Source organism: Saccopteryx bilineata, chromosome 2, assembly GCF_036850765.1.
Source record: "Saccopteryx bilineata isolate mSacBil1 chromosome 2, mSacBil1_pri_phased_curated, whole genome shotgun sequence".
In the NCBI taxonomy this organism is placed as follows: Eukaryota; Metazoa; Chordata; class Mammalia; order Chiroptera; family Emballonuridae; genus Saccopteryx; species Saccopteryx bilineata.
Genome location: NC_089491.1, coordinates 318815428 through 318840690, shown reverse-complemented (window position 1 = coordinate 318840690; position 25263 = coordinate 318815428). Strand labels below are relative to the sequence as shown.

Sequence of the window (25263 nt, the reverse complement as noted above, 5' to 3'; positions counted from 1 at the left end):
GTGTGTACTGATGGTGTTCCGTGCATGATGGGTTAAAACAGGATTCGTAGCGCTTCTTCGTGACCGTGAAAAGAGACCTATCCTAAATTTTCACTGCATCCTGCATCAGGAGGCGCTTTGTGCTAGATGTGTGGCAAGCAGCTTGGTGAGGTAATGTCGCTGGTCATTCGGGTGGTCAACTTTATTGTTGCCTGAGCTTTAAATGATCACCAGTTTAAAACACTGCTGGATGAAGTTGGGAATAATTATCCTGGTCTGCTTCTGCACAGCATGTGTGTTGCTTGTCAAGAGGGAAGGTGCTTGCCTGACCTGTGGTGGCGCAGTGGATAATGCGTCGACCTAGAACACTGAGGTTGCCAGTTCGAAACCCTGCACTTGTCTGGTTAAGACACATGTAGGAGTTGATGTTTCCTGCTCCTCCCCCCTTTCTCTCTCTCACTCTCATTCTGTCTCCTCTCTAAAATGAATAAATTTTTTAAAAAACATGTTAAAATAAAAATTAAATAAAAGAGGGAAGGTGCTCAGCTGTTTTGCAGCTTGTCTGAGCGAAATCTGGACTTTTCTTGAAATGGAAAACGTTGAGCATCCTGAGTTAGCTGACACTGAGTGGCTCCTGAAATTCTACTATCTCGTGGACATGACTGAACATCTGAACCAGCTCAGTGTGAAAATACAATGCGTTGTAAATACAGTGTATCCCTTCAACAAACAGTGTTTGCATTTGAAAGCAAGGTGGAACTCTTCATCGCCCACAGGTCCCACAGGTCGTTTACTACACTTTGAAAAACTGGGAGAGTTTAAAGATGCATGCACAACAAGTAACCCTGCTCAACATCTTGATCTCCAGCAGCTAGCGGGCTTCACATCTAATCTCCTGAAGTCATTCAAAGCACGCTTTGGAGAATTTCATGAACGCACTCGTCTTTTTAAGTTCATCACCCATCCACAGGAGTATGCAGTGGACAGCGCCGACCTGAGTTACATCCTCCATGTCTCCATCAGAGATTTTGAGCTACAAGCTGCTGACCTGAAGGCCTCAGGCATGTGGGTGAATAAGTTCAAGTCACTGAATGAAGATTTGGAAAGACTTGCATGACAGCAAGCAGAGTTGGTGAGCAAACACAAGTGGGGAGAAATGAAAATATTTCAACCCGCACACTTGCTGATTGTCAAAACTTGGAACACGCTTTCTGTCACATACCACAAACTGCAGCATGTGAGTATTGCTGTACTGACAATGTTTGGCTCTAAGTATGCATGTGAGCGGTCTTTCTCACATCTAAAGAATGTTAAGACCAATCTGTGATCACGTTTAACGGATGGAAGTCTCAGCGACTGCATGAAGCTTAACCTCACCACGTATCAACCAGACTACAAAGCCATCAGCAAAACCATGCAGCACCAGAAGTCGCATTAATGGTAAGAAGTACTTTATTATCATTGATTAGTAACAGCATAACAATGTTATTAAAAAGAATTCAGAGACTTATTGTACTTTAAAAGTGTTGGTCTTACATAAAATGCACACATTTACGTGTCTTTAGTGTTTAACATATTGTATGGCTCTCACGGAATTACATTTTAAAATATGTGGCGTTCATGGCTCTCTCAACCAAAAAGGTTCACGACCCCTGCCTTAAGAGCTGCCATGTCCTTCCTCTAGCACCGCTCAAAGCACAGTTCTGGGTAAGGCTATGGCTACCAGAGCCACCAGGGAAAGCAGGCCAGGCAGGAAGCCTATTGCTGATCAGGCGCCTTTCTAAGGAACCCCCCCCCCCCCAGGCATGTCTAGTTCACTTAAGTGCTCTGCTGTTCTCATCTCCACAGGCTTTTGTCCCTTGTGCCCTGTTTGGAATCCTGCAGCCCAGCTCCCACGACTTCTGCAGTGCACTCAGAGGTCAGCTCCTCCAGTATGCGTTTTTTGACATGTATTGGCTAGTGGAGGCACGCCGCCTGCCCGGACAGGTTCAGGTCTAGGGATCTCGGCCCTTGTGCACTTCCCACACTGTGGGTCGGAGAGCCAGGACCACACAGAAATGCTGGCTACAGCCCACGCAGAAGTCTACTGCTGAAAATCTCTGGCCTAGCTGCTCTGCCCGTGAATGCACATGCCCACACCAGAGTTGCCACGTGTAGCCACTCACACACTGCCCGCGATCGCAGACTGGGAATGCAGAAAGCCCAAAGCCACTGTGGCACCGACCTCCACAGGCAAACTGCTCTGGCTACCTCCATCAGAGTCTGCCGCCCGTGCTAGCCCCGCTTCTGCGATCGTAGGCTGAGCCGTTGTGCTCTCTTCTCTCCTTGATCATCTGCCCTAGCCCAGCTTCTTCCCTGTGCCCCAGATCCTTCATTTCTCTTGGTTCCAGGCAAAAGCAGCCCTTCCTCAGATCAGCGAGAAAAGCGGAATACTCCATTCTCCGTCTTATTTCTTTCAGAGTGGATATGTTCAGCCACCTTTTCACCCAATCGTACTGTTGTCTGTTGTGTGTATATTTCAGATGCTCCTGATATTGTTTCTCTTCTCTAGTTCTTGAATTTGTTGAAATTTCAGGGGGAGATATCTGGAGCACCCTTCACGGCACCATTTTTCTCTCTTCTCGAAAATAAAAGATTAATCAATAATTTAGAGTCATTACAAATGCCAATATATTAAAATTCTTAGAATGCTAATTATTAATTGGACTTGAATCATTTCTTACTCGTTGCCTACATCTTTGTTGCAGATCTCAGGAAGTTCTTACTGAAAAGGTATTGTCCTTTCAAATAAAACAGTCTTTTAAATCTTGGTTAACTTAACAACTAAATGATAATAAAAATCTTTAAAATTGAGTTTTCAATATTTTGTTTTTGTGTGTGTATTGTTTTAATATGTATATTGGGCATTGGTTAACCTTAACTTTTTTTCTGGCTTCTTATATATAGTTCAAACCATAACTTATTTTGAAAATATTGTTTAAAGGGTAAATACCATTTATTTTGAATCCTGTAAAAACATATAACAAACTGTTACAAAAAGAAACTGAATTTTCCATTGTTTTTATTTAATAACTTTATTTTAAAAATACTTTAAGCTTTTAAAGATATTCTAGAAAGTTGAATTTTCTCATAACTGAATGCTGTGTTATGGTTAAACTTTGGAACCACCAGACATTTAACATAGTGTGTACCTTTAGTCTGTTTTGATACATTTTTGTTGAATAAATATATGATTTAAAAGTTCTGGATCTGTGTGGAACTAGGGAACATAACCAGGTTTGTGTTCCTATTAAAGCATCTTCCACATTGTATTGTGTCTTCTTCCTTCCTTTGATGCCAGCACTTGTTCATTAAATGTTGGCGAAAACATTAAATTGAAGTTGTCTGCCATCATTTTGAATTGAATAGGCTTATAGACAAAATTTGAATCCTTCCTCAGAAGTTCATTGAAGCAGATAATAAACCTTAAAACTCCAAAAGAAATTGACATTGTTTAAAGAGAATTTTGTTAAGTGTAAAAAACTAGAGGTCTTCGAAAAAGTTGACGGGCAGCGGGTTTTTGTATATTTACAGTTGTCTTTGCATCTCATAGCTTGTAGAATAATTCTAAAGTAAACTGAGTTTCATATTATATGATCACATAGTAATAGATGTGTTCGTTGGCCCATATAACATACCCTTTGTCCTTAGTTGTGGTTGACAGACACTGGGCTCAGGCACACACCTCTGAGAGAGTTTCACTTTAAGTGTATGCTGCTGCTTTTTCTACTTTCTGTTTTTGTCCAGCACTGCTGGAGCCCACTGTAGATGTCCCCTTATTCAGTGCCTAAGATAGGACAAGATAATTATTGAGAGATAGCAATTGATAAGTGGTTCTAGCCCCCCATCCTATAGGTGAACAATTCCAGAGGCTTTCTGTATGCATCTCTGTTGCCCACAGCAGCAGCCTCAGTAATGTACTCTTGTATTAGCATTTTTTCTTACCTTTGCTTGAACACTCCCTCACTTCTGTTTATTAGGATTCTTTTCTGTATAAACAACTATACTACTCACAAAAATTAAGGGATATTTCAAAATGAATATGAAGTGATAAAGCATTTTATTTTTTTTATTAAAAAAAACATCAGAAAAGCAAAGGACAAGTCAAAGAAAGTTCAATTATGTAAATGAGATGCAAAACCAACTTTTATTTCATTGGTGAAAATGCACTATACAAAAGGCTGAAAGCTGGAGTATCTGCACAGCCCCTGATCCACTAATTTTTATGGGCAGTGTACTTGTACTCAGATCTGTGTCAAGAAGTTTTTTAGAAAGCAAATGTTTAAATAATTAAACATAGCTTTTCCCAAACATTGGATCATAGAACTTTTATTTGAATGACTCCTATTACCAGCAAATGCAGTAAATTTATGTATTTATTGATAATATATACATTTTAGGCAGTGAAACTTATAAGTGCAAACAAAAGGGCTTTCAGAGTTGAAGATATCAACAGAAGATAAAGCTCCTTTACAATAATACTATACCTTAATGAACCAATATGTATAAAATCTGATGAGTAAAGTCAGAGATAGTGCTATGAACCATCATAGGTTTATTAAAATATCATTAAGCTTATTCTGTTACCAAACAATTGCCTACATTTGAACATGAGACAGGAGAATTTAAATCTTTTGTCTAAGGACATTGAATCAAGCCACCCTGATAATTTTTTATTTTCTTTTTACAGAGACAGAGAGTCAGAGAGAGGGATAGACAGGGACAGACAGACAGGAACAGAGAGAGATGAGAAGCATCAATCATCAGTTTTTTGTTTTGACACCTTAGTTGTTCATTGATTACTTTCTCATATGTGCCTTGACCGTGGGCCTTCAGCAGACCAAGTAACCCCTTTCCCAAGCCAGCGACCTTGGGTACAAGCTGGTGAGCTTTTTTGCTCAAACCAGATGAGCCCGCGCTCAAGCTGCAACCTTGGGGTCTCAAACCTGGGTCTTCTGCATCCCAGTCCGACGCTCTTTCCACTGTGCGACCGCCTGGTCAGGCCACCTTGATAATTTTTGTTCACTTGTTTACCCTTAAAATTATATTAAGGTCATTTATTTAGCCAAAGCATTCTCATATGTCACTTTATCATAAATCACATTGATGTTTCAGATTTCATATTAAGTGTGATGACTGATTTAACTTTTTAAAAATAATACTTGGAAGTACTACAGAGGCCAGATAATGTAATACTGTTTATAATATTTATTTAGACAATTTTATAAAGACTCAAAACTTTGGAGAGGTTTCCAAGGTAATTTTTTTAGTAACATATTAATTTAGGAATATACTTCTTTTAAGTACCGTTTGTCGTAGTGGTCAGCAACGTAGCCAAATAACAGTATAACGATTGAAATTTCTTTTGAGAGCCAAAGTTTTTAAACTTAAGCCTTATAGATAGGTACATTTCTTATCGAGGTAGCACCTGCACATGGCGTTTTGTGGAAGAACCACACTCAAGGGGCCAAATAGCTGCATGTGGCTTGCGAGCTGCAGTTTGCCAACCAGGGGAGAGCAAGTCCAAATGTATAAATAAAAATATTTAACTTGCTTGTTAACTTATGTTACTCTCTCATCTGTCAACTCCTTTTAATATCGGGAACTTATAAGTATGTAGAGATCCCATAGTATACTAAACTTAATTCATTTTTTTCCCTTGTTTTTAGTGGGAGATTTTGATAAGATCTGGCGAGAACATTGTGAGGATGAGGAAACACTGTGTGAATATGCTGTTGCAATGAAAAATTTGGCTGACAATCATTGGGCAAAAAGTTGTGAAGGTGAAGGTCGTATTGAATGGTGTTGTAGGTGAGTGTTTTTATGAACTAACATGTTTTGTTTCTAATGTATTGTTGACACTCTCAATATTAAATAATGCTTTGTATAAGTTATTGTACCAAAATAGAAGTGTTTGAAAATGGTGTCTTTTGAACAAGTTCTCACCCCTTGCTCTACTTTCTCTAGTTTTATTTCATTCATCTCTTTAAAATCAAGATGTTTTTCTTTGACATAACCTTAAATTTTCTGCTTCAAAGTTTTAAAAGAATAGCTTTAAATACATTTAACTATTTGACATTAATATAATAAATATGAAATTTAACACAAGTCTTCATTAATAAGTTATAGTATAGAAATTTCTTTGGATAAATGTCCATATTTGGAATCAAGTAAAAGTGAATACTTTTCTAGAATTTAAAATTTGAAAATATCTTAAAAGTTTTAAAATCCTAAAGTTTTTTTTTTTTTTAATGGGGCGACATCAATAAATCAGGATACATATATTCAAAGATAACAAGTCCAGGTTATCTTGTCGTTCAATTATATTGCATACCCATCACCCAAAGTCAGATTGTCCTCTGTCACCTTCTATCTTGTTTTCTTTGTGCCCCTCCCCCTCCCCCTTTCCCTCACCCATTCCCCCTTCCCCCCCGTAACCACCACACTCTTATCAATGTCTCTTAGTTTCACTTTTATGTCCCACCTACGTATGGAATAATGCAGTTCCTGGTTTTTTCTGATTTACTTATTTCGCTTCGTATCATGTTATCAAGATCCCACCATTTTGCTGTAAATGTTCCGATGTCATCATTTCTTATGGCTGAGTAGTATTCCATAGTGTATATGTGCCACATCTTCTTTATCCAGTCATCTATTGACTGGCTTTTTGGTTGTTTCCATGTCCTGGCCACTGTGAACAATGCTGCAGTAAACATGGGGCTGCATATGTCTTTACGTATCAATGTTCCTGAGTTTTGGGGGTATATACCCAGTAGAGGGATTGCTGGGTCATAAGGTAGTTCTATTTTCAGTTTTTTGAGGAACCACCATACTTTCTTCCATAATTGTTGTACTACTTTACATTCCCACCAACAGTATATGAGGGTTCCTTTTTCTCCACAGCCTCTCCAACATTTGCTATTACCTGTCTTGTTAATAATAGCTAATCTAACAGGTGTGAGGTGGTATCTCATTGCAGTTTTGATTTGCATTTCTCTGATAACTAAAGAAGATGAGCATCTTTTCATATATCTGTTGGCCATTTGTATTTCTTCCTGGGAGAAGTGTCTGTTCATGTCCTCTTCCCGTTTTTTTTATTGGATTGTTTGTTTGTTGTTGAGTTTTATGGGTTCTTTGTATATTTTGGATATTAGGCCCTTATCTGAGCTGTTGTTTGAAAATATCATTTCCCATTTAGTTGGCTTTCTGTTTATTTTGCTATCAGTTTCTCTTGCTGAGCAAAAACTTCTTAGTCTGATGTAGTCCCATTCATTAATTTTTGCCTTCACTTCTCTTGCCTTCGGGTGTATTGCGAAGCATCTGGAGGCTCCAAGTATAGGTTTTTCTGTTTCTGGTTGAAGATCTTGTTGAGTTTTGGGGGAGATTTATCGATATCGCTTCCTACCCCGCCATTACTGTGACGTCATCTCCAAATCCTAAAGTTTTGATGTATGATTATTCTGAGTATTGCCGCGGACCAGCGCAGCTTCCAAATAACGGTGCGGAATTAAGGAAACACACTTTGTCAGAACAAAACCGATGGCACCGGGAGGACTCCTCAAACTGCCTGGCAGCATCTGAGTGCCTCACAGCCCCAGTTCGCTTTATTATATGGACCTATGCAAATCAAGGACCCTGATACAAGGTTGCACATCAAAGGCTAAGACAGGAACTCTCCCAAGGCAAAAACAGGATACATTAGTGAAATTTACAGACATCTGAAACAAACAAAGAGTCAGAGGAAGGGTATGTATATTGCTTCCTGCAACCCAAGGAAGGAAGTGGAGTGGGTGCAAACACTTAGCATCAAAGCCAAATATGGAGATGGAAGGGGTAGAACTTAGCCTTTTGCTAAGCCTTGAATCTATAATGGCTTCCTGCCATTAACGGTCCACAACAGAGTATTCCAGTACTTATATTGCTTTTGGATAATGTTGGTTTTCTTATAGTATAAATTCTAATATTAAAAACACCAGAAAATGAAATACTGATGATCAGTTCTCTCAAGGTGGTAAAATTATAATAATAAATATGTATATTGACTGAATTTTAAAAATTAATTCCCAGGAAGCAAAGTATTATCTTTCTAACATGGGCAATAAATTTATGATAACTTTAGGTTTATATTTCATATCAATTATTTTTATTCAATAGTCTGTGTTAAGTTCATTTTAAAATTATGTAATTGTGCCTATTTCATTAATTTGACATACAGTCCATAGAAAGGATATATTTAAATTACTTCTTTTAGTCACTTAATAAATATATTTTAGTGTTGTCTACTGTGTACTTGTCATAGTATAGACACTGGGAATACAACAATCAGCCAAATAGATGAAATTTTTGCTTTCGTGGAACTTACATGCTAGTGGGCATCAGAGGCAAGAAATGATAGTAAATTAAATATATAATAGGTCAGAAATGGTAAGTGCCATGAGAAAAATAAAGTAAGGAAAAATAAAGAGTTTTAAGGAGAATAGATGAGGAGGCCTCACTGAAATGATATGAGTAAAAGACCTGAAGGAAGTGAGAAAGCAAGCCCTAACAACTCCAGAGCTCTTGAGGCAGGAGCATGCTGGCATGTTTCAGAAACAGCACGGAGGCCACCAGTGTGGTGGGAGCAGAATGAGAGTGGGAGAATGGTAAAATACTAGATAACAAACATCTAGATTTTGTAAGGGCTTGTTGACCCTTGTGAAAACATTGGCTTTTATCCTGCATGAAATGAGAAGTCATTGGCTGTGTAAGAAGAGTGATAGAATTTTATTAGCCTTTTAAAATGTCATTAATTCTTAAGAATTAATTGCTGTTTTAAGATAACCTATAGGACAGGCAAGGAACCTTTTTGTAGGCTGCTGCAGTAATCAAGGCACAAAGTTACAATGAAACAGGTTTTCTTGGAAAGTGAGGAAGTGAAAGGATAGAACAGTGTAGTAGGATTAATGCTCAAATAAGTATAAAGATCAAGAGTAGGACAAGAGAGATGATGGTGTATAAATTTTGGTGATTATGATAATATATAAGAAGGAAGTTGAATGTAAGGTGCGTTAGGAGCAGTAAAAAGGTGGTACTTTTAATGGATTCTGGAATCAAAGAACTGAAGAGTTGGACTATAAGAAGGAAACAGAATAATAGGAAATGGGATGCTTGGAATTAAAATAATAGAGTTTTGTTCAGTTCTAGAGAGAAAATGGTTATAAATCTGACTTTCTACAGAGTATACATTTCCCCTTCAAGCTGAGAAATACCAAATCAGGTATACTGCTGAACCAAATATTCCTCTTATAACACAAAATAATAATGTAATCCAAGCAGGAAATCAGCACTGTCACTATTTAAATCCATCATTTTTGGCTTTTAGCAGCACTGCTTTTAAATTAATATTAAAGTACATAAGGCAAGCTCTCAGACTTTTTCGTGAGAGGAGGGGAGATAAACAGACTCCCGCATGCACCCCAACTGAGATCCACCTGGCAACCCCTGTCTGGGGCCAATGCTCAAATCATCCAAGTTATCCTCAGCGCCTAAGGCTGACACACAAACAAGTTGAGTCACTGGCTGTGAGAGGGGATGAGAGAGTGAGAAAGAAGAGAGGAAGAGAAACAGATGGTTGCTTCTCATGTGTGACCTGATTGGGGATCAAACCTGGGATATCTGCAAGCTGGGCTGACGCTCTATCCACTGAGCCAGTTGGCCAGGGCCTTAGCTTATACTTTGTTTTTTAAATAGACCTTGATATATGGTATTCATATAGGAGTATTTGCTTGTACCTTCCACTGAATCTGTCTCCCACTTCATTCTTCTTTTTCCTTATATATGTGTTTTTATCCCTAGTTATTGTATCAACATGTGTTCTGAAAGATGTCACTTTAGGTCAAGTGGCTAAAAAAGGAACATTACAGTGGTCCCTTGTCTATTGTGAGGGCTAGGTTCCAGAACCCCCCACAATAAGCAAAAATCCGCAAAGTAGCGACCTTCTATTTATTTTATTACTTATATAATTATATTGGGTTGGGGAATAAGTTCGTAGCGTTTTTATATTTTCTTTTATTTTACGATTTGTTTGCTGTTTGGCAAAGGGTAAGTATTCATTCGATAAAACTCCTTCTGCTCTACAAAACTATGTTAATTGTATTTTTGAGTTATTTAATTTTTTATTAGTTTTGAGGCTTAGAAATGGAATACCCAGGAGGCAAAAATCAACATTTTCGACACCTGCTCTTCTTTACTTTTCATCGAGGTCAAAAAGCTGCCGAAGCAGCCTGGGACATTTGCGACGTGTATGGAGTAGGTGTCATAGGCGAGTCTATAGCATGGAAATGGTTTGCAAAGTTCAAAAATGGCGACTTTGACGTCGATGACACGTGCCGCAGCGGAAGGCCTTCTGAATTCGATGAAGAACTGGGAAATGCTCGAAAAGAATGCCATGGTCAACAAGGAGCTCTACATTGCCCAGCTACACCACTTTAATGAGGCTATTCGACTGAAAAGACCTGATTGACATGGTCAAACCATACTCCTTCACGACAACGCCAGGCCCCATGTTGCACAAGTCGTCAAAGCCGCACTCCAAGAGTTCGAATGGGAGGTCCTTCAGCATCCGCCGTATTCTCCAGACCTTGCACCGACCGATTACCATCTTTTCCGCTCCCTGTCAAACCATATGAAGGGCGTTACCGTCGATAACAAAGAGGCCCTTAAAAACTGGCTCAACAACTTCTTTGACACCAGACCAGGCGATTTTTGGCGGAACGGCATCAACAAATTGGTCGAGAGGTGGGAAGAGGTTGTAAACAGCAACGGCGAATATATAATTGATTAACTTATTGATATAATTATTGTTTTTTGTTTAAATAAAAGTCTTCTGTAAAAACGCTACGAACTTATTCCCCAACCCAATATTTAAGGCTTTATAAACCCTTCCCACACTCTTATAAGTCTTTCCCACACTGTTACTAACCTTTCCTACACTTTTATCGATATAAACACCTCCTATGCTCTTAAACCCTTTCTACACTCTTAAACCTACATAATTTTAATAACAAAACTTTATATGGGTACTCACCAGTGAATATACTACAACTTGAATGAAGATGATTTAATATTCTTTTAATATGTTTTAATTAAACATTAAATATGTATTAAATGTTTTAAATATTTTTATATTGTTTTAAATTTTTTGGGCTAGAAAATGCTTATTTTACCGCAAAAATAATTAAAATAATAAATGTGTAAAAATACCTATATACCACAAAATCCTGCAATATAGCAAAAAATCCACAATACAAAATTAGATATATACAATTTAAAAATCCATGATACAGTGAGACTGCGAAAAGTGAACCACGATATGGCAAGGGATGACTGTAATATAAATTTAGGTCTAACTGCTGAAAAGAACTGGCAAAATCCTGTAAAAAACAATTTTACTGTGAGAACTGGTCCCAAGATCTAATTTAAACTTAAAAGTAGTTTGGGGGGAAAATCTTCAAAACAATAGTGAAACTTGAGTTATCTGTAATTTTAACTTGGGTTATAAATAATTTCTTTCTCTGTTCTAAGACAGCAGTGCTACTTTGAAAGCTAAAGGGGCTTTAAAAAGGATTTTATAAAAGTGAGATTCCAGTAAGTTATATTTAAAACATTATAGGAATCTGGCATGTGACTTTACTCTGCTAAGATTTTGTTGACTGGCTAGCTTTAAGAATTCTACATAGGATTTCTTTCAAAAAATAATAAAACTTTATAATACATAATATTAAAAACTAGAAACAAGCCTGACCTGTGGTGGCGCAGTGGATAAAGAGTCGACCTGGAAATGCTGAGGTCGCCGGTTCGAAACCCTGGGCTTGCCTGGTCAAGGCACATATGGGAGTTGATGCTTCCAGCTCCTCCCCCCTTCTCTCTCTCTGTCTCTCTCTCCTCTCTCTCCCTCTCTCTCTCCTCTCTAAAAATGAATAAATAAAATTTAAAAAAAAAAAAAAAAAAAAAAAAAAAAAAACTAGAAACAAAATACAATATAAGGGGACATTTACTTTTTTTAAATTGCCTTTTCTGACTCTTTACACACAGTCTTTACATACTCTATTTCCTGGCCATTTGAAAGTAAATAGCAGGGAATATTTCAGCCGAACACATCTCAGACCATGATCACATTAAGACAACAGTAATTTCATAAAATACGTAATTCATAAATTCATATTTTTCTTATTTTCCTGAAATAATACTTTATAATTTGTTCTTATAATCCAGTCAGGTCTCATGCATTGCATATGGTGATTACATTTCTTTAGGTTCATGTTTTTGTTTTCCATTCACATTGAGTTTTTAGAGAAAATGTAAGTTAATTTGTAGTTGTATTTGTTGGTTAAAGTTAGTTAATAGCATTGTTCAAATATTCTGTATAGTCTCACTAATTTTTCTTTTTGGTTTTTCATTCTTTAATTACCAAGAAAGATGTTTTCAAGATACCATTTTTCTCAATTTTTTTATAATAATTATTTGTCTCTTTAGAGATTTTATTTTTCTATTGAAGTTCTCCATATTTTAACCTATTCAGTTAATATTTTTCTCTATGGAAAAATTAAAATAGTACTGGCTTAAGAACAGGCATACAAACAGAAACACTTGAGGCCAGAAGGGAATGGCAAGAAATATTCAAAGTAATGCAGAACAAGAACCTACAACCAAGACTACTTTATCCAGCACGGCTATCATTTAAAATCGAAGGAGAAATAAAAAGCTTCCCAGACAAAAAAACAACTCAAGGAATTCATTACAACCAAACCAATGCTGCAGGAAATGTTAAGGGGCCTGTTGTAAACAGATCAAAGTGGGAAAACAATATAGCAAAAAAGGAATACAGCTTTAAAGAATAAAATGGCAATAAACAACAACATATCAATAATAACCATAAATGTAAATGGATTAAATGATCGAATCAAAAGACATAGGGTAGCTGCGTGGATAAGAAAACAGGACCCATACATATACTGTCTACAAGAGACACACCTGAGAACAAAAGATACACATAGATTGAAGGTAAAAGGATGGACAAAAACATTTCATGCAAATGGAAATGAAAAAAAAGCTGGGGTAGCAATACTTATATCAGACAAATTGGACTTTAAAACAAAGGATATAGTAAGAGATAAAGAAGGCCACTACATAATGATAAAGGGAGTAATCCATCAGGAAGATACAACTATTATAAATATCTATGCACCTAATATAGGAGCACCTAAATATATAAAGCAGACTTTGATGGATTTAAAGAGCGAGATCCACAGCAATACTATAATAGTAGGGGATTTCAATACCCCACTAACATCACTAGATAGATCCTTAAAAAAGAAAATTAACAAAGAAACAGCAAACTTATTGGACACACTAGATCAACTCAATTTAATAGATATCTTCAGAACCTTTCACCCTAAAGCAGCAGAATATACATTCTTTTCAAGCATGAATGGTACATTCTCTAGGATAGACCACATGTTAGGGCACAAAAGTGCTCTCAACAAATTTAAGAAGATTGAAATCATATCAAGCACTTTCTTTGATCACAACAGCATGAAACTAGAAATGAACCACAACAGAAAAGCTCAAAAATTCTCAAACACATGGAAACTAAATAGCAGGTTATTAAATAATGAATGGGTAAACAATGAGATCAAAGAAGACATTAAAAAATTCCTAGAAACGAATGACAATGAGCATACAAAAACTCAAAATTTATGGGACACAGCAAAAGCAGTACTGACAGGGAAGTTCATAGCACTACCGGCATATTGAGCTAGAAAAAGCTCAAATAAACAACTTAACCCTGCATCTAAAAGAACTAGAAAAAGAACAGCAAGTAAAGCCCAAATGTAGTAGAAGCAAGGAAATAATAAAATCAGAGCATAAATAAATGACATAGAGGCTAAAGAAACAATACAGAGGATCAATGAAACTAGGAGCTGGTTCTTTGAAAAGGTAAACAAGATTGATGAACCTTTAACTAGACTCGCCAGGAAAAAGAGAGGATTCAAATAAAATTAGAAATGAGAGTGGAGAAATAATAACTGACACAACAGAAATACAAAATATTGTAAGAAAATACTATGAAGAACTGTATGCCAAAAAACTAGACAACCTAGATAAAATGGACAAATTCCTTGAAACATACAATCTTCCAAAAATCAATCTGGAAGAATCAGAAAACCTAAACAGACTGATTACACCAAATGAGATCGAAACAGTTATCAAAAAACTCCCAACAAACAAAAGTCTGGGGCCTGAAGGCTTCACAAATGAATTCTACCAAATATTCAAAGAAGAACTAACTCCTGTCCTTCTCAAACTATTTCAAAAAATTAAAGAGGAAGTGAGACTTCCAAGCTCCTTTTATGAGGCGAGCATAATTCTGATTCCAAAACCAGGCAAAGACAACACAAAGAAAGAAAATTATAGGCCAATATCTCTGATGAATATAGATGCTAAAATCCTCAACAAAATATTAGCAAACTGGATCCAACAATATATGGAGAAAATCATACACCATGATCAAGTGGGATTTATTCTGGGGAGGCAAGGCTGGTACAATATTTGTAAATCAACCAATGTGATTCATCACATAAAAAGAAGTAGAAAAAGCATATGATAATTTCAATAGATGCAGAAAAAGCATTTGATAAAATCTAGCACCCATTCATGATCAAAACTCAGCAGAGTGGGAATACAGGGAACATATCTTCAACATGATAAAAGCCATCTATGAGTAACCCACAGCCAACATCATACTCAATGAGCAAAAATTAAAAGCAATACCCTTACGATCAGGAACAAGGCAGGGGTGCCCCCTTTTACCACTCTTATTTAACATAGTCCTGGAAGTCCTAGCCACAGCAACCAGACAAGAAGAATAAATAAAAGGCATTCAAGTTGGAAAAGAAGTAAAACTATCATTATTTACAGATGATATGATATTGTATATAGAAAACCCTATGGTCTGAGTCAAAAAACTACTGGACCTGATAAATGAATTCAGCAAAGTGACAGGATATAAAACCAATACTCAGAAATCAGAGGCATTTTTATACGCCAACAGTGAACAGTCAGAAAGAGAAATAAAGGAATCAATTCCCTTCACTATTACAACCAAAAAAATAAAGTACCTAGGAGTAAACTTAACTAAGGAGACTAAAGACCTGTACTCGGAAAATTACAAAGCTTTGATAAAAGGAATCAAGGAAGATACAAACAAGTGGAAGCATATACTGTGCTCATGGTTAGGAAGAATAAACATCATTAAAATGTCTGTGTTACCCAAAGTAATCTATAAATTCAATGCAATACCAATTAAAATACCAATGACATCCTTCAAAGATGTAGATCACATAATCCAAAAATTTATATGGAACCAAAAAAGAACACGAATAGCCTCAGCAATCTTAAAAAAGAAGATTAAAGTGGGAGATATCACACTTCCTGATATCAAGTTATACTACAAGGCCATTGTACTCAAAACAGCCTGGTACTGGCATAAGAACAGGCATATAGATCAATGGAACAGAACAGAGAACCCAGAAATAAACCCACAACTCTATGGACAACTGATATTTGACAAAGGAGGTAAGGAAATACAATGGAGTAATGATAGCCTCTTTAACAAACGGTGTTGGGAAAATTGGACAGCTACCTGCAAAAAAATGAAACTAGATCACCTGCTTACCCCACTCACAAAAATAAACTCAAAATGGATAAAAGACTTAAATGTAGGCCATGAAACCATAAGCATCTTAGAAGAAAACATAGGCAGTAAGCTCTCCGATATTTCTCGGAGCAATATATTTGCTGATTTATCTCCACGGGGAAGTGAAATAAAAGACAGGATAAACAAATGGGACTTTATCAAACTAAAAAGCTTTGCATAGCTAAAGACAATAAGAACAGAATAAAAAGATAAACTACACAATGGGAGAACATATTTGACAATGTGTCTGATAAGGGGTTAATAACCAAAATTTATGAAGAACTTGTAAATCTCAACACTAGGAAGACAAACAATCCAATCAAAAAATGGGCAAAAGAGATGAATAGACACTTCTCCAAAGATGGCCAATAGGCATATGAAAAAATGCTCAACATCAGTAATCAGTAGAGAAATGCAAATTAAAACCACAATGAGATATCACCTCACACCAGCCAGAATGGCGCTCATTAACAAAACAACACAGAATAAGTGCTGGCGAGGATGTGGAGAAAAGGGAACCCTCCTGCACTGCTGGTGGGAATGCAGACTGGTGCAGCCACTGTGGAAAACAGTATGGAGATTCCTCAAAAAAATGAAAATCGAACTGCCTTTTGACCCAGCTATCCCACTTAGGGACATACCCCAAGAACACCATAGAACGGCTCCAAAAGGAGAAATGCACCCCCATGTTTGTGGCAGCATTGTTCACAATATTGAAGATCTGGAAACAGCCCAAGTGTCCGTCAGAGGACGAGTGGATTAAAAAGCTTTGGTACATAAATACTATGGAATACTACTCAGCCATAAGAAATGATGACATCGGATCATTTACAATAACATGGATGGACCTTGATAACATTATACGGAGTGAAATAAGTAAATCAGAAAAAACTAAGAACTATATGAATCCATACTTAGATGGGACATAAAAATGAGACTCAGAGACATGAACAAGAATGTGATGGCAATGGGGGTGGGGGGAGGGGAGAGGGGGCGACAAAGGAGAGAGGGGGTGGCGGAGGGGAGGGGCACAAAGAAAACCAGATAGAAGGTTAGAGAAGACAATTTGTCTTTGGGGGAGGGGTATACAGCACAATCAAATGTCAAAGTAATCTGGAGATGTTTTCTCTCAACATATGTACCCTGATTTATCAATGTCACTGCATTAAATTTAATTTAAAAAAAAAAGGAACAGGCATAAGGATCAATGAAACAGAACAGAGAACCCAGAGAAAAGGAGGCAAGTAAACAATGGAGTACAGACAGTCTCTTCATTATATATTATTGGGAAAATTGGACAGGTACATACAAAAGAATGAAACTAGACCACTAACATAACATTCACAAAAACTAAACTCAAAATGGATAAAAGACTTAAATATAAGTCACAAAACCATAAAACTCTTGGAAGAAAACATAGGTACTACAGTCTCAGCAATATTTTTGCTGGTATGTCTTTGTGGGCAAGTGAAATAAAAAACAAAATAAACAAAAGGGACTATATCAAACTAAGATTTTGCACAGCAAAAGACACCATCTACAAAGTAAAAAGCCTACTCAATGGGAGAACGTATTTGCTGATATGATTAAGGAATTAATAACCAAAATTTATAAAGAACTTCTAAAACTCAACACTAGGAAGGTAAATAATCCCATTTTAAAAATGGGCAAAGGACCTGAATAGACACCTCCAAAGAGGCAATACAGATGGCCAATAGCCATATGAAAAAATACTCAATGTCACTAATCATTAATGTAAATTAAAATCACAATGAGATATCACCTCACACCTGGCCGAATGGCCTTCATTAACAAATGAGAGGATTTGGAGAAAAGGGAACAAACACTCTTGTACTGCTGGTAGGAAAGCAGACTTGTGCAACCACTGTGGAAAACATTATGACATTTCCTCAAAAAAATTAAAAATGGTGATGACGTCAGAGTAATGGCAGCATGAGAGATACTCCTGATTTTTCCTCTTGAAATTTCAGCAAATTGAATAACTATAATGAAGCAAAGGAACTTCAGCTCGGCTCACACACATGCCTGAAACATTCATGTGTCAAGTGAACTAAACGTGGGAAGGGATGAAAAGTGGAGCATAAGATAAAACAGATTCGCAGCTGGCTCTGGAGAGGAGACAAACCACGAGTGACTAGGGTTTTTTTCTCTGCTGGACAATGGTGAAGGGGGAAGCTTAGCTACCTGGGTTTTGTCTGAGGGGTATGGATTGGGAAACGTGGAGTGGCTGGGTCTTCTGCCAGAAGGAGCGGTGAGATAGAGGGGCAGAAAGGGAGATACTGAACTAAACCAGCCAAACATGGGGATCACAGCCAGTGTTCTCACGGTCTGCCTACAGCCTGCACTCAGCAGAGACAGAGAAGACTAAAGTGTGGTGATATCGAGGGACAAAGGTGGAGATACTAAACCAAAATGGTAACAAAACAAGGGGTCACGGCCAGTGTTCCCGTGGTCTACCTGCAGCCCACACTTGGCACAGAGACAGAGAAAGTCAAAGTACAGCCTTCCTCAGCCTCTGTAATCCCACCTCTGTCTCCTTGCAGGGTATGGAGTGTGGCACAGAAAGACCCCACAGCTAACTCCAGAGCTACTCTTTTCCCTGAAGAATGAAGGTTCTGTATCCAGTCCCCTGGTCTGTTGAGATGTGTGGAGGAGTTCCTGGACCTGAGATCCCCATTGCGAAAGCCATAAAGCCCTCATGTCCACATGCCATGGCCAATGTCAACACGCCCCACCCACCATCACAACTAAAGCCCCACTACATCATTGCAATTGCAATAGCAACATCTTAGCAGAGGTCAGCCCAGGAATTTCACAGAGCTAAATTTTTTTTTTTGTAGTCTAGTCTGTTTTTATTTACAATTTAAGATATAAATTAGTAAAGAATTATTGTTAAACAACCAACAAAGATTGTATAACCAGCAATGTTCAAATAAAAACCAGGCAGAATTTATTTACAAAAAGTTTAGATTCCGTTGCAATACAACTTGCATAAATTACTAGAAGCTTTATATCATTATAAAAATATCAAATTTGTTTCCACTTTTTAAGTACTCAAGTTCTTCAATCACGTTTTATTTCTACTGTGTACACCTTTTACAAATAAATTTTACAGTAAATCCTATCACACCTATAGCATATATACCATGGCAATGAAGTGATCAATTCAAGATATCCTGAGAAAAAAGATTGTTTTCAAAAGTCACACATACATTGGAGAAGCTATACTATGTCAACAAATTCACATATATCCAACAAAAGTCTGTTCCATTAGTCTGGGTTGACAATGCTCTGTGGTTCCTTCTTTTACAGTGGCACAAGATGCGGTCCGGGTGAGAGAGCAGCTTTTTATGTCTGTATATTTATGAACTTGGGAAGAGAGAATGGCCTTCTAAATTTATTTTTTCCAAAGCAATTGTGACACCTACTTGCATTGCTAAGCAGGGCCCTTCTATAGGTAGGGCTGGACGCCCCCACCAACCACCGAGCAGCCCTCACTGGCATCTTTCTTGGGCTCATAACCGCTGCCCGGGGGCCGGTAGTGGGGCTCCAGTAGGTGCGCGCCTGCCTTGCCCGCGTCGCTGGCTGCCTTGGGCACTGCATGCAACGTCTCTCCCGGGCCCGAGGCCGCCGTGTTGTACCGCAGAAGCCCCTGGCCCTGCAGCGCTGCGTTCAAGTTCCCGTAGTTTGTGTAGTTGCCATAGAAGGGCGACGTGTAGTAGAGGTGGCGACCCAGTAGTGGCGACACTGGGTAAGGCGAGCCGCCCGGCGGCGCCCCAGACGGGGCTGGAGCTGCAACTGTAGGCAGCCCCGGCGGTGCGCCGCCTGGGCCCATGCTCGGCTGCTTGAGGTCCGACGTGGCGTTCTCCGCCAGAGACCACAGCTTGGGCTTGCTAGCCGGCTGCGGCGCACCCGGCAACGTCCGGCTGCCCAGGGGCGTCTTGCCGCTGCCACCCCGGGGTGTGGCCTCGGGCGGGGGGCTCAGCAACGGTGCCTCCACACCGGTGAGTGGTGACGAGGTCACAGCCTTGGATGACGCCAGGTCCCGCTCACCCTCCTCCTCATTGTCATCGTCATCCTCCACGTCGTCGTACTTATCCTTACACTCGGAGCCGGATTCGCATAGGGGGTCCCCGGCACGGCAGCTTCTCAGACCCTTCCGACTCGGCAGAGCACGAGTGATCCGTGAGCGAGTCGACGTGCAGGCTGATCCCTTCGTCCTCTGCAGATGTCTCGGTGCCCTCCTGCGCCTTATCTGGACTCTCCTTGCTCCTGGCTGCATCACCCTTGTCCTCGTCCTTGCTTTTGTTCCTCGGGGCCCACGTCATCTTATTCTCCTTTTTGAGGCGCCGGCGCGCATTGGCAAACCAGGTGGAGACCTGTGTGAGGGTCATCTTGGTGATGATGGCCAGCATGATCTTTTCGCCTTTGGTGGGGTAGGGGTTCTTGCGGTGCTCGTTGAGCCAGGCCTTGAGCGTTGCGGTGGCATCCCGCATGGCGTTCTTGCGGTAGGCTGGGTCATTCAGTTGGTATGGGTAGGCCGCACTGCCATATGGATGGTAGCTGATGGCGCCCAACATCCCAGTCGTGTGCGCGTCATAGGGTGCACCCATGTAGGACGGGAAGCCGGTGGCGGCGGCCGAATACTGCAGCAGGCTGCCGAAGCCGGTGGCTGCCTGAGCCGTGAAGGCCGCCGAGCCCGGGTAAGGGCTGAACGCGGAGCCCGACACTGAGCATGCCAGCTCCACGCTGAGCGGCACCGCCGGGCATGAGTAAAGCGCCAGCGACCCGGGCACCTGGTACAGGTGACCCTGCGGGTAGGACATGGTGGGCGCAGGGCCCGCCTCACGCCGAGCAGCGGTTAGGACTCGCGGCGCCCTCCATCCACGCCCGGCCGGGGCGCGGCGAGGTGGCGGGCGCGGGGGCCTGGGGCCGAGGCGGCCTGACCCGCGCACTAGCCCGGGCGGCCCGCGGGCCAGGGGAGAGGCGGGGCAGCAGCAGTGATGGCAGCAGCGGCAGCGGCAGCGCAGAGCCGGTGGGCGCAGCCGCGTGCCAGGCTGGCGGTCGGGGTTTGGGGAGAGCTAAAAATTTTAATACACCACCATGTACCGGAAGAAAACAGAAAAACCTCTCAAAACGGAAATTTTTTTTTTTTCTTCTTTTAAGTTTCATGTTATTTCATTTTTGTATTTTTATTCTTATTTTTGGTTTCTGCTATTCATGTTTTGTGCTTTTCTATTATACTAGTCATTTTTTAAATTCACATTTTTTATTATATTTTTCACGTTTATTTTTCATTTTTGAGTTATTTTTGTTAGAGTTCTTAACAATACCACTCTCAAATGCCATCAAGGAAGAAGAAATTGAATACCATGGCTATACAAGAAAGACATGCCGTTCAGAAAGAAAATGAAAAATCTCCAGAAGGCAAACCTCAGCCACATGGAAACCTTGGACAATAGAGAATTCAAAATTTAAGTTCTGAAAATACACAGTGAGATGCAAGAAAATATTGACAGGCAATTTATTCATTAGTTTAAAAACTAGTAAACAAAGTAAGTACTTTATCAAGGAAATTGAAACTTTAAAAACAGAGATGAAGAATTCAGTACATAAATTGAAAACTGAAGTGGCAAGTTTACCTAATAAAACAGGCCAGATGAGAAGAGAATCAATGACATAAAACATAGGCAACTAGAGAGATGCTACAGAAGAAGAGACTCACAAATTTTTTTAAAAGAAATGATAGAGCTCTACAAAAAGAATCTGTCTGATTCCAACAGAAAGAGCAATATAAGAATAATGGGTATATTAGAAGAAGAGAGGGAGAAGGGATATAGAACCTATTCAAACAAAAAAAGTGATGAAAACTTCCCAAGCCTATGGAATGAATTAGATCCTCGAATCCAAGAAGCAAACAGAACACCTAGTTACCTCAACCCAAAGAGATCTTCTCCAAGGTACATTGTAATAAAATTATCAAAAAGCATTGAGATTAAAGAATCTTCCAGGCAGCTAGGGAAAAGAAGAGCACAACATATAAAGGAAGGCCCATTAGCTTATCATCAAACTTCTCAGCAGAAACTCTACAACCCAGAAGGAAATGGAACCAAACGTTCAAAGTGTACTGAAAGAGAGGAATGACCAGCCAAGACTACTATATCCATCAAAGCTATCCTTCAAATAGGAAAAAGAAATAAGAACTTTTGCAAACATACAGAAGCTGAGGGAATTTTTCACCAGAAAATAATCACTGCAGAAGCTATTAAAGGTGGTTATTTGACCAGATACCAAAAAATAAAAACAAAAAACAAAAACTACACATTAAAAGCTTCAACAAGGTCACAATAAGAACAGGGATAATCTATGACAACAATAACGTAAAAGGGGAGAAGATGAAAATCTACAGAGGTAAATGAGGATGGAATGCAGAAGCACTCATAAGACAAAGGAGTCTTACATATATGAGCATTTTTCTCTTAATAACCTAATTGTAACAACCCACAAAAAAGCCACTACTGAAATACATACCGTAGCTTAAGAAGAGAAGAAACAGGAAAGAAGTTCAGAATGCCACCAAACAAAAACAACTGACAGAAACACAAAAGGAAGGAACCAAACAAAACACAAAGCTACCAGAAAACAAAACATAAAATAGCTAAGGAAATCCTCAATCGTCAGTAACTACCTTAAAAGTAAAAGGACTGAACTCATCAATAAAGAGGCACAGAGGAGCAGATTGGATCAAAAGTCAAAACCCATCCATATGCTGCCTTCAAGAGATACATCAAAACTGCAAGGACAAAAGTAGACTTAAAGTGAAAAGTTGAAAAACAATTTTCAAGCAAATAATACCCAAGGAAAAACAGATGTTGCCATCTAGTATCTGACAATGCTGACTTCAGGACAACAAAGGTAACCAGAGACAGAGATGGACATTTCATACTAATAAAGGGGACATAACATTTTTTAATATATACAGTGGTCCCTTGTCTATTGTGGGGGTTAGGTTCCAAATACCCTGTGATAGGTGAAAATCTGCAAAGTAATGACCTTAAATTTATTTTATTATTTATATATTTTTTAAGGCTTTATGAACCCTCTGCACACTTCTAAATTTTTCCCATACTGTTATTAACCTTTCCCACACTCTTATAAACCCTTTCAATTTTTAGGCTAGAAAATGCTTATTTTACCACAAAAATAATTAAAACAAGAAATATATGAAAATACCTATATACTGCAAAATCCCACAAATATAGCAAAAAAATCTGTATTACGGTGAGACTGCAAAAAGTGAGCCACAATATGGTGAGGGATGCCTGAATTGTCAAAATAAAATGACAGAAAAGAATTCTCAAGGCAGCTAGGTAAAAGAAGAACATAACATATAAAGGAAGGCACATTGGGTTATCATCAGATCAGGGAGCACCAAATACATAAGACAGCAACTAACTGATATAAAAATAAAAACAGACAGAAAACATAATCATACTTGGAATCTCAAACATATTATTGACAGCTTCAGATAGATCATCCAAACAAAATCAATAAAGAAATATCGACTTTATATGACACACTAGACCAAATGGAAATAATAGACATTTATAAGACATTTCATCCCAAAGCAACAGATTATACTTTCTTTTCTAGTGTGCATGGAACATTCTCAAGGATAAACCATATGTTGGGCCACAAAACTAACATAAACAAGTTGAGGAAGATTAGAATTATACCAAGCATTTTTTCTGACCATAAGGCTTAGAAGTTAGAATTCAACTGCAAAAAGGAAGTAAAGAAACTCAACAAATATGGAAATTAAACAACACACTTCTAGAATAATGACTAAAGAAATAAAAGGAGAAAGCAAAAGATATATGCAGAAAAATGAAAATGACAACAAATCAAAATTTCTGGGATGCAGTGAAAGCAGTAATAAGAGGGTAATTTGCCCTGACTAGGTGTTGGCACAGTGGATAGAGTTTCGGACTGGGACGTGGAGGACCCAGGTGTGAGACCCCGAGGTTGCTAGCTTGAGGTAGGGCTCATCTGGTTTGAGCAAGACTCACCATCTTGAGCCCAAGGTCGCTGTCTCGAGCAAGGAGTCACTTGGTCTGCTGTAGCCACCCGATCAAGGCACATATGAGAAAGCAATCAATGAACAAATAAGGTGCCACAATGAAGAATTGATGCTTCTCATCTCTCTTCCTTCCTGTCTGTCTGCCCCTCTCTCTGACACACACACACACACACACACACACACGAACACACACGAAGAGGGAAGTTCATATCTTACAGGCTTATATCAAGAAATGAGACATCCCAAGTTAACAACCTATCATCACATCTCAAAGAACTAGATAAAAGATCAAAGGCAACCCAACGTCACCAAAAGAAAGGAAATAGTAAATTGAAACAGAACTAAGTGAAATAGAGGATAGAAAAAGTATAAAAAATTAATAAAAGAAAAAGCTGATTTGGCCCTGGCTGGTTGGCTCAGTGGTAGAGTGTCGGCCTGGCGTGTGGAAGTCCCGGGTTCGATTCCCAGCCAGGGCACACAGGAGAAGCGCCCATTTGCTTCTCCACCCCTCCCCCTCTCCTTCCTCTCTGTCTCTCTCTTCCCCTCCCGCAGCCGAGGCTCCATTGGAGCAAAGATGGCCCAGGCGCTGGGGATGGCTCCTTGGCCTCTGCCCCAGGCGCTAGAGTGGCTCTGGTCACGGCAGAGCGATGCCCAGAGGGGCAGAGCATCGCCCCCTGGTGGGCAGAGCGTCGCCCCCTGGTGGGCGTGCCGGGTGGATCCTGGTTGGGCGCATGCAGGAGTCTGTCTGACTGTCTCTCCTGGTTTCTAGCTTCAGAAAAATACAAAAAAAAAAAAAAAGCTGGTTCTTTCAAACAATAAAATCGACAAACCTCTGGCTAGACTCACTAAGGAAAAAAGAGAAAAGACTTATATAAGCAAATTTTGAAACAAAAGAGGTGCCACAGACATAGAAAGTATAATTGCAGAATACTATGGAAGATTATATGCCACCAAATTCAACAATCTAGAAGTAATGAATAAATTCTTAGAACTATATAATTTTCCTAGACTGAGTTAGGAGGAAGTGGACAGCCTACATAGACCCATTACCAGGGAGGAAATAGAAACACAGTATCAAAAACAATCCCAAAACTGAAAGCCTAGAACCAGATAGCTACACTAGTGAATTCTACCAAACATTCAAAGGAAATTGGTAACTATTCTTTTCAAAGTCTTTCAAAAAAATAGAAGAAGCAATACTCCCTCACACATTTTGTGAGGCCAACCCAACCCTGATACCAAAACCTGGCAAGGACAACACAAAAAAAGAAAACTACAGACCAATATCTCTAATGAATACAGATGCAAAAATCTTGAACAAAATGCTAGCAAATCGAATACAACACATTAAAAAAATTATGCATCTCAATTAAGAGATATTCATGCCAGGAGCACAAGGTTGGTTCAA

General features: G+C 39.1%; 1 protein-coding gene and 1 pseudogene across 1 annotated transcript in view; one reads left to right on the top strand and one right to left on the bottom strand.

The window, feature by feature from the left end:
• BMT2 (base methyltransferase of 25S rRNA 2 homolog) overlaps positions 1-25263 on the top strand; it is a 182805-nt gene that overhangs the window by 45617 nt on the left and 111925 nt on the right. The window contains exon 2 of the mRNA XM_066262142.1: positions 5688-5829. Coding sequence (XP_066118239.1) covers positions 5688-5829 — 142 coding nt within the window. The remainder of the gene's footprint in view (positions 1-5687; positions 5830-25263) is intronic.
• LOC136323402 (iroquois-class homeodomain protein IRX-2 pseudogene) lies at positions 18997-20601 on the bottom strand (annotated as a pseudogene).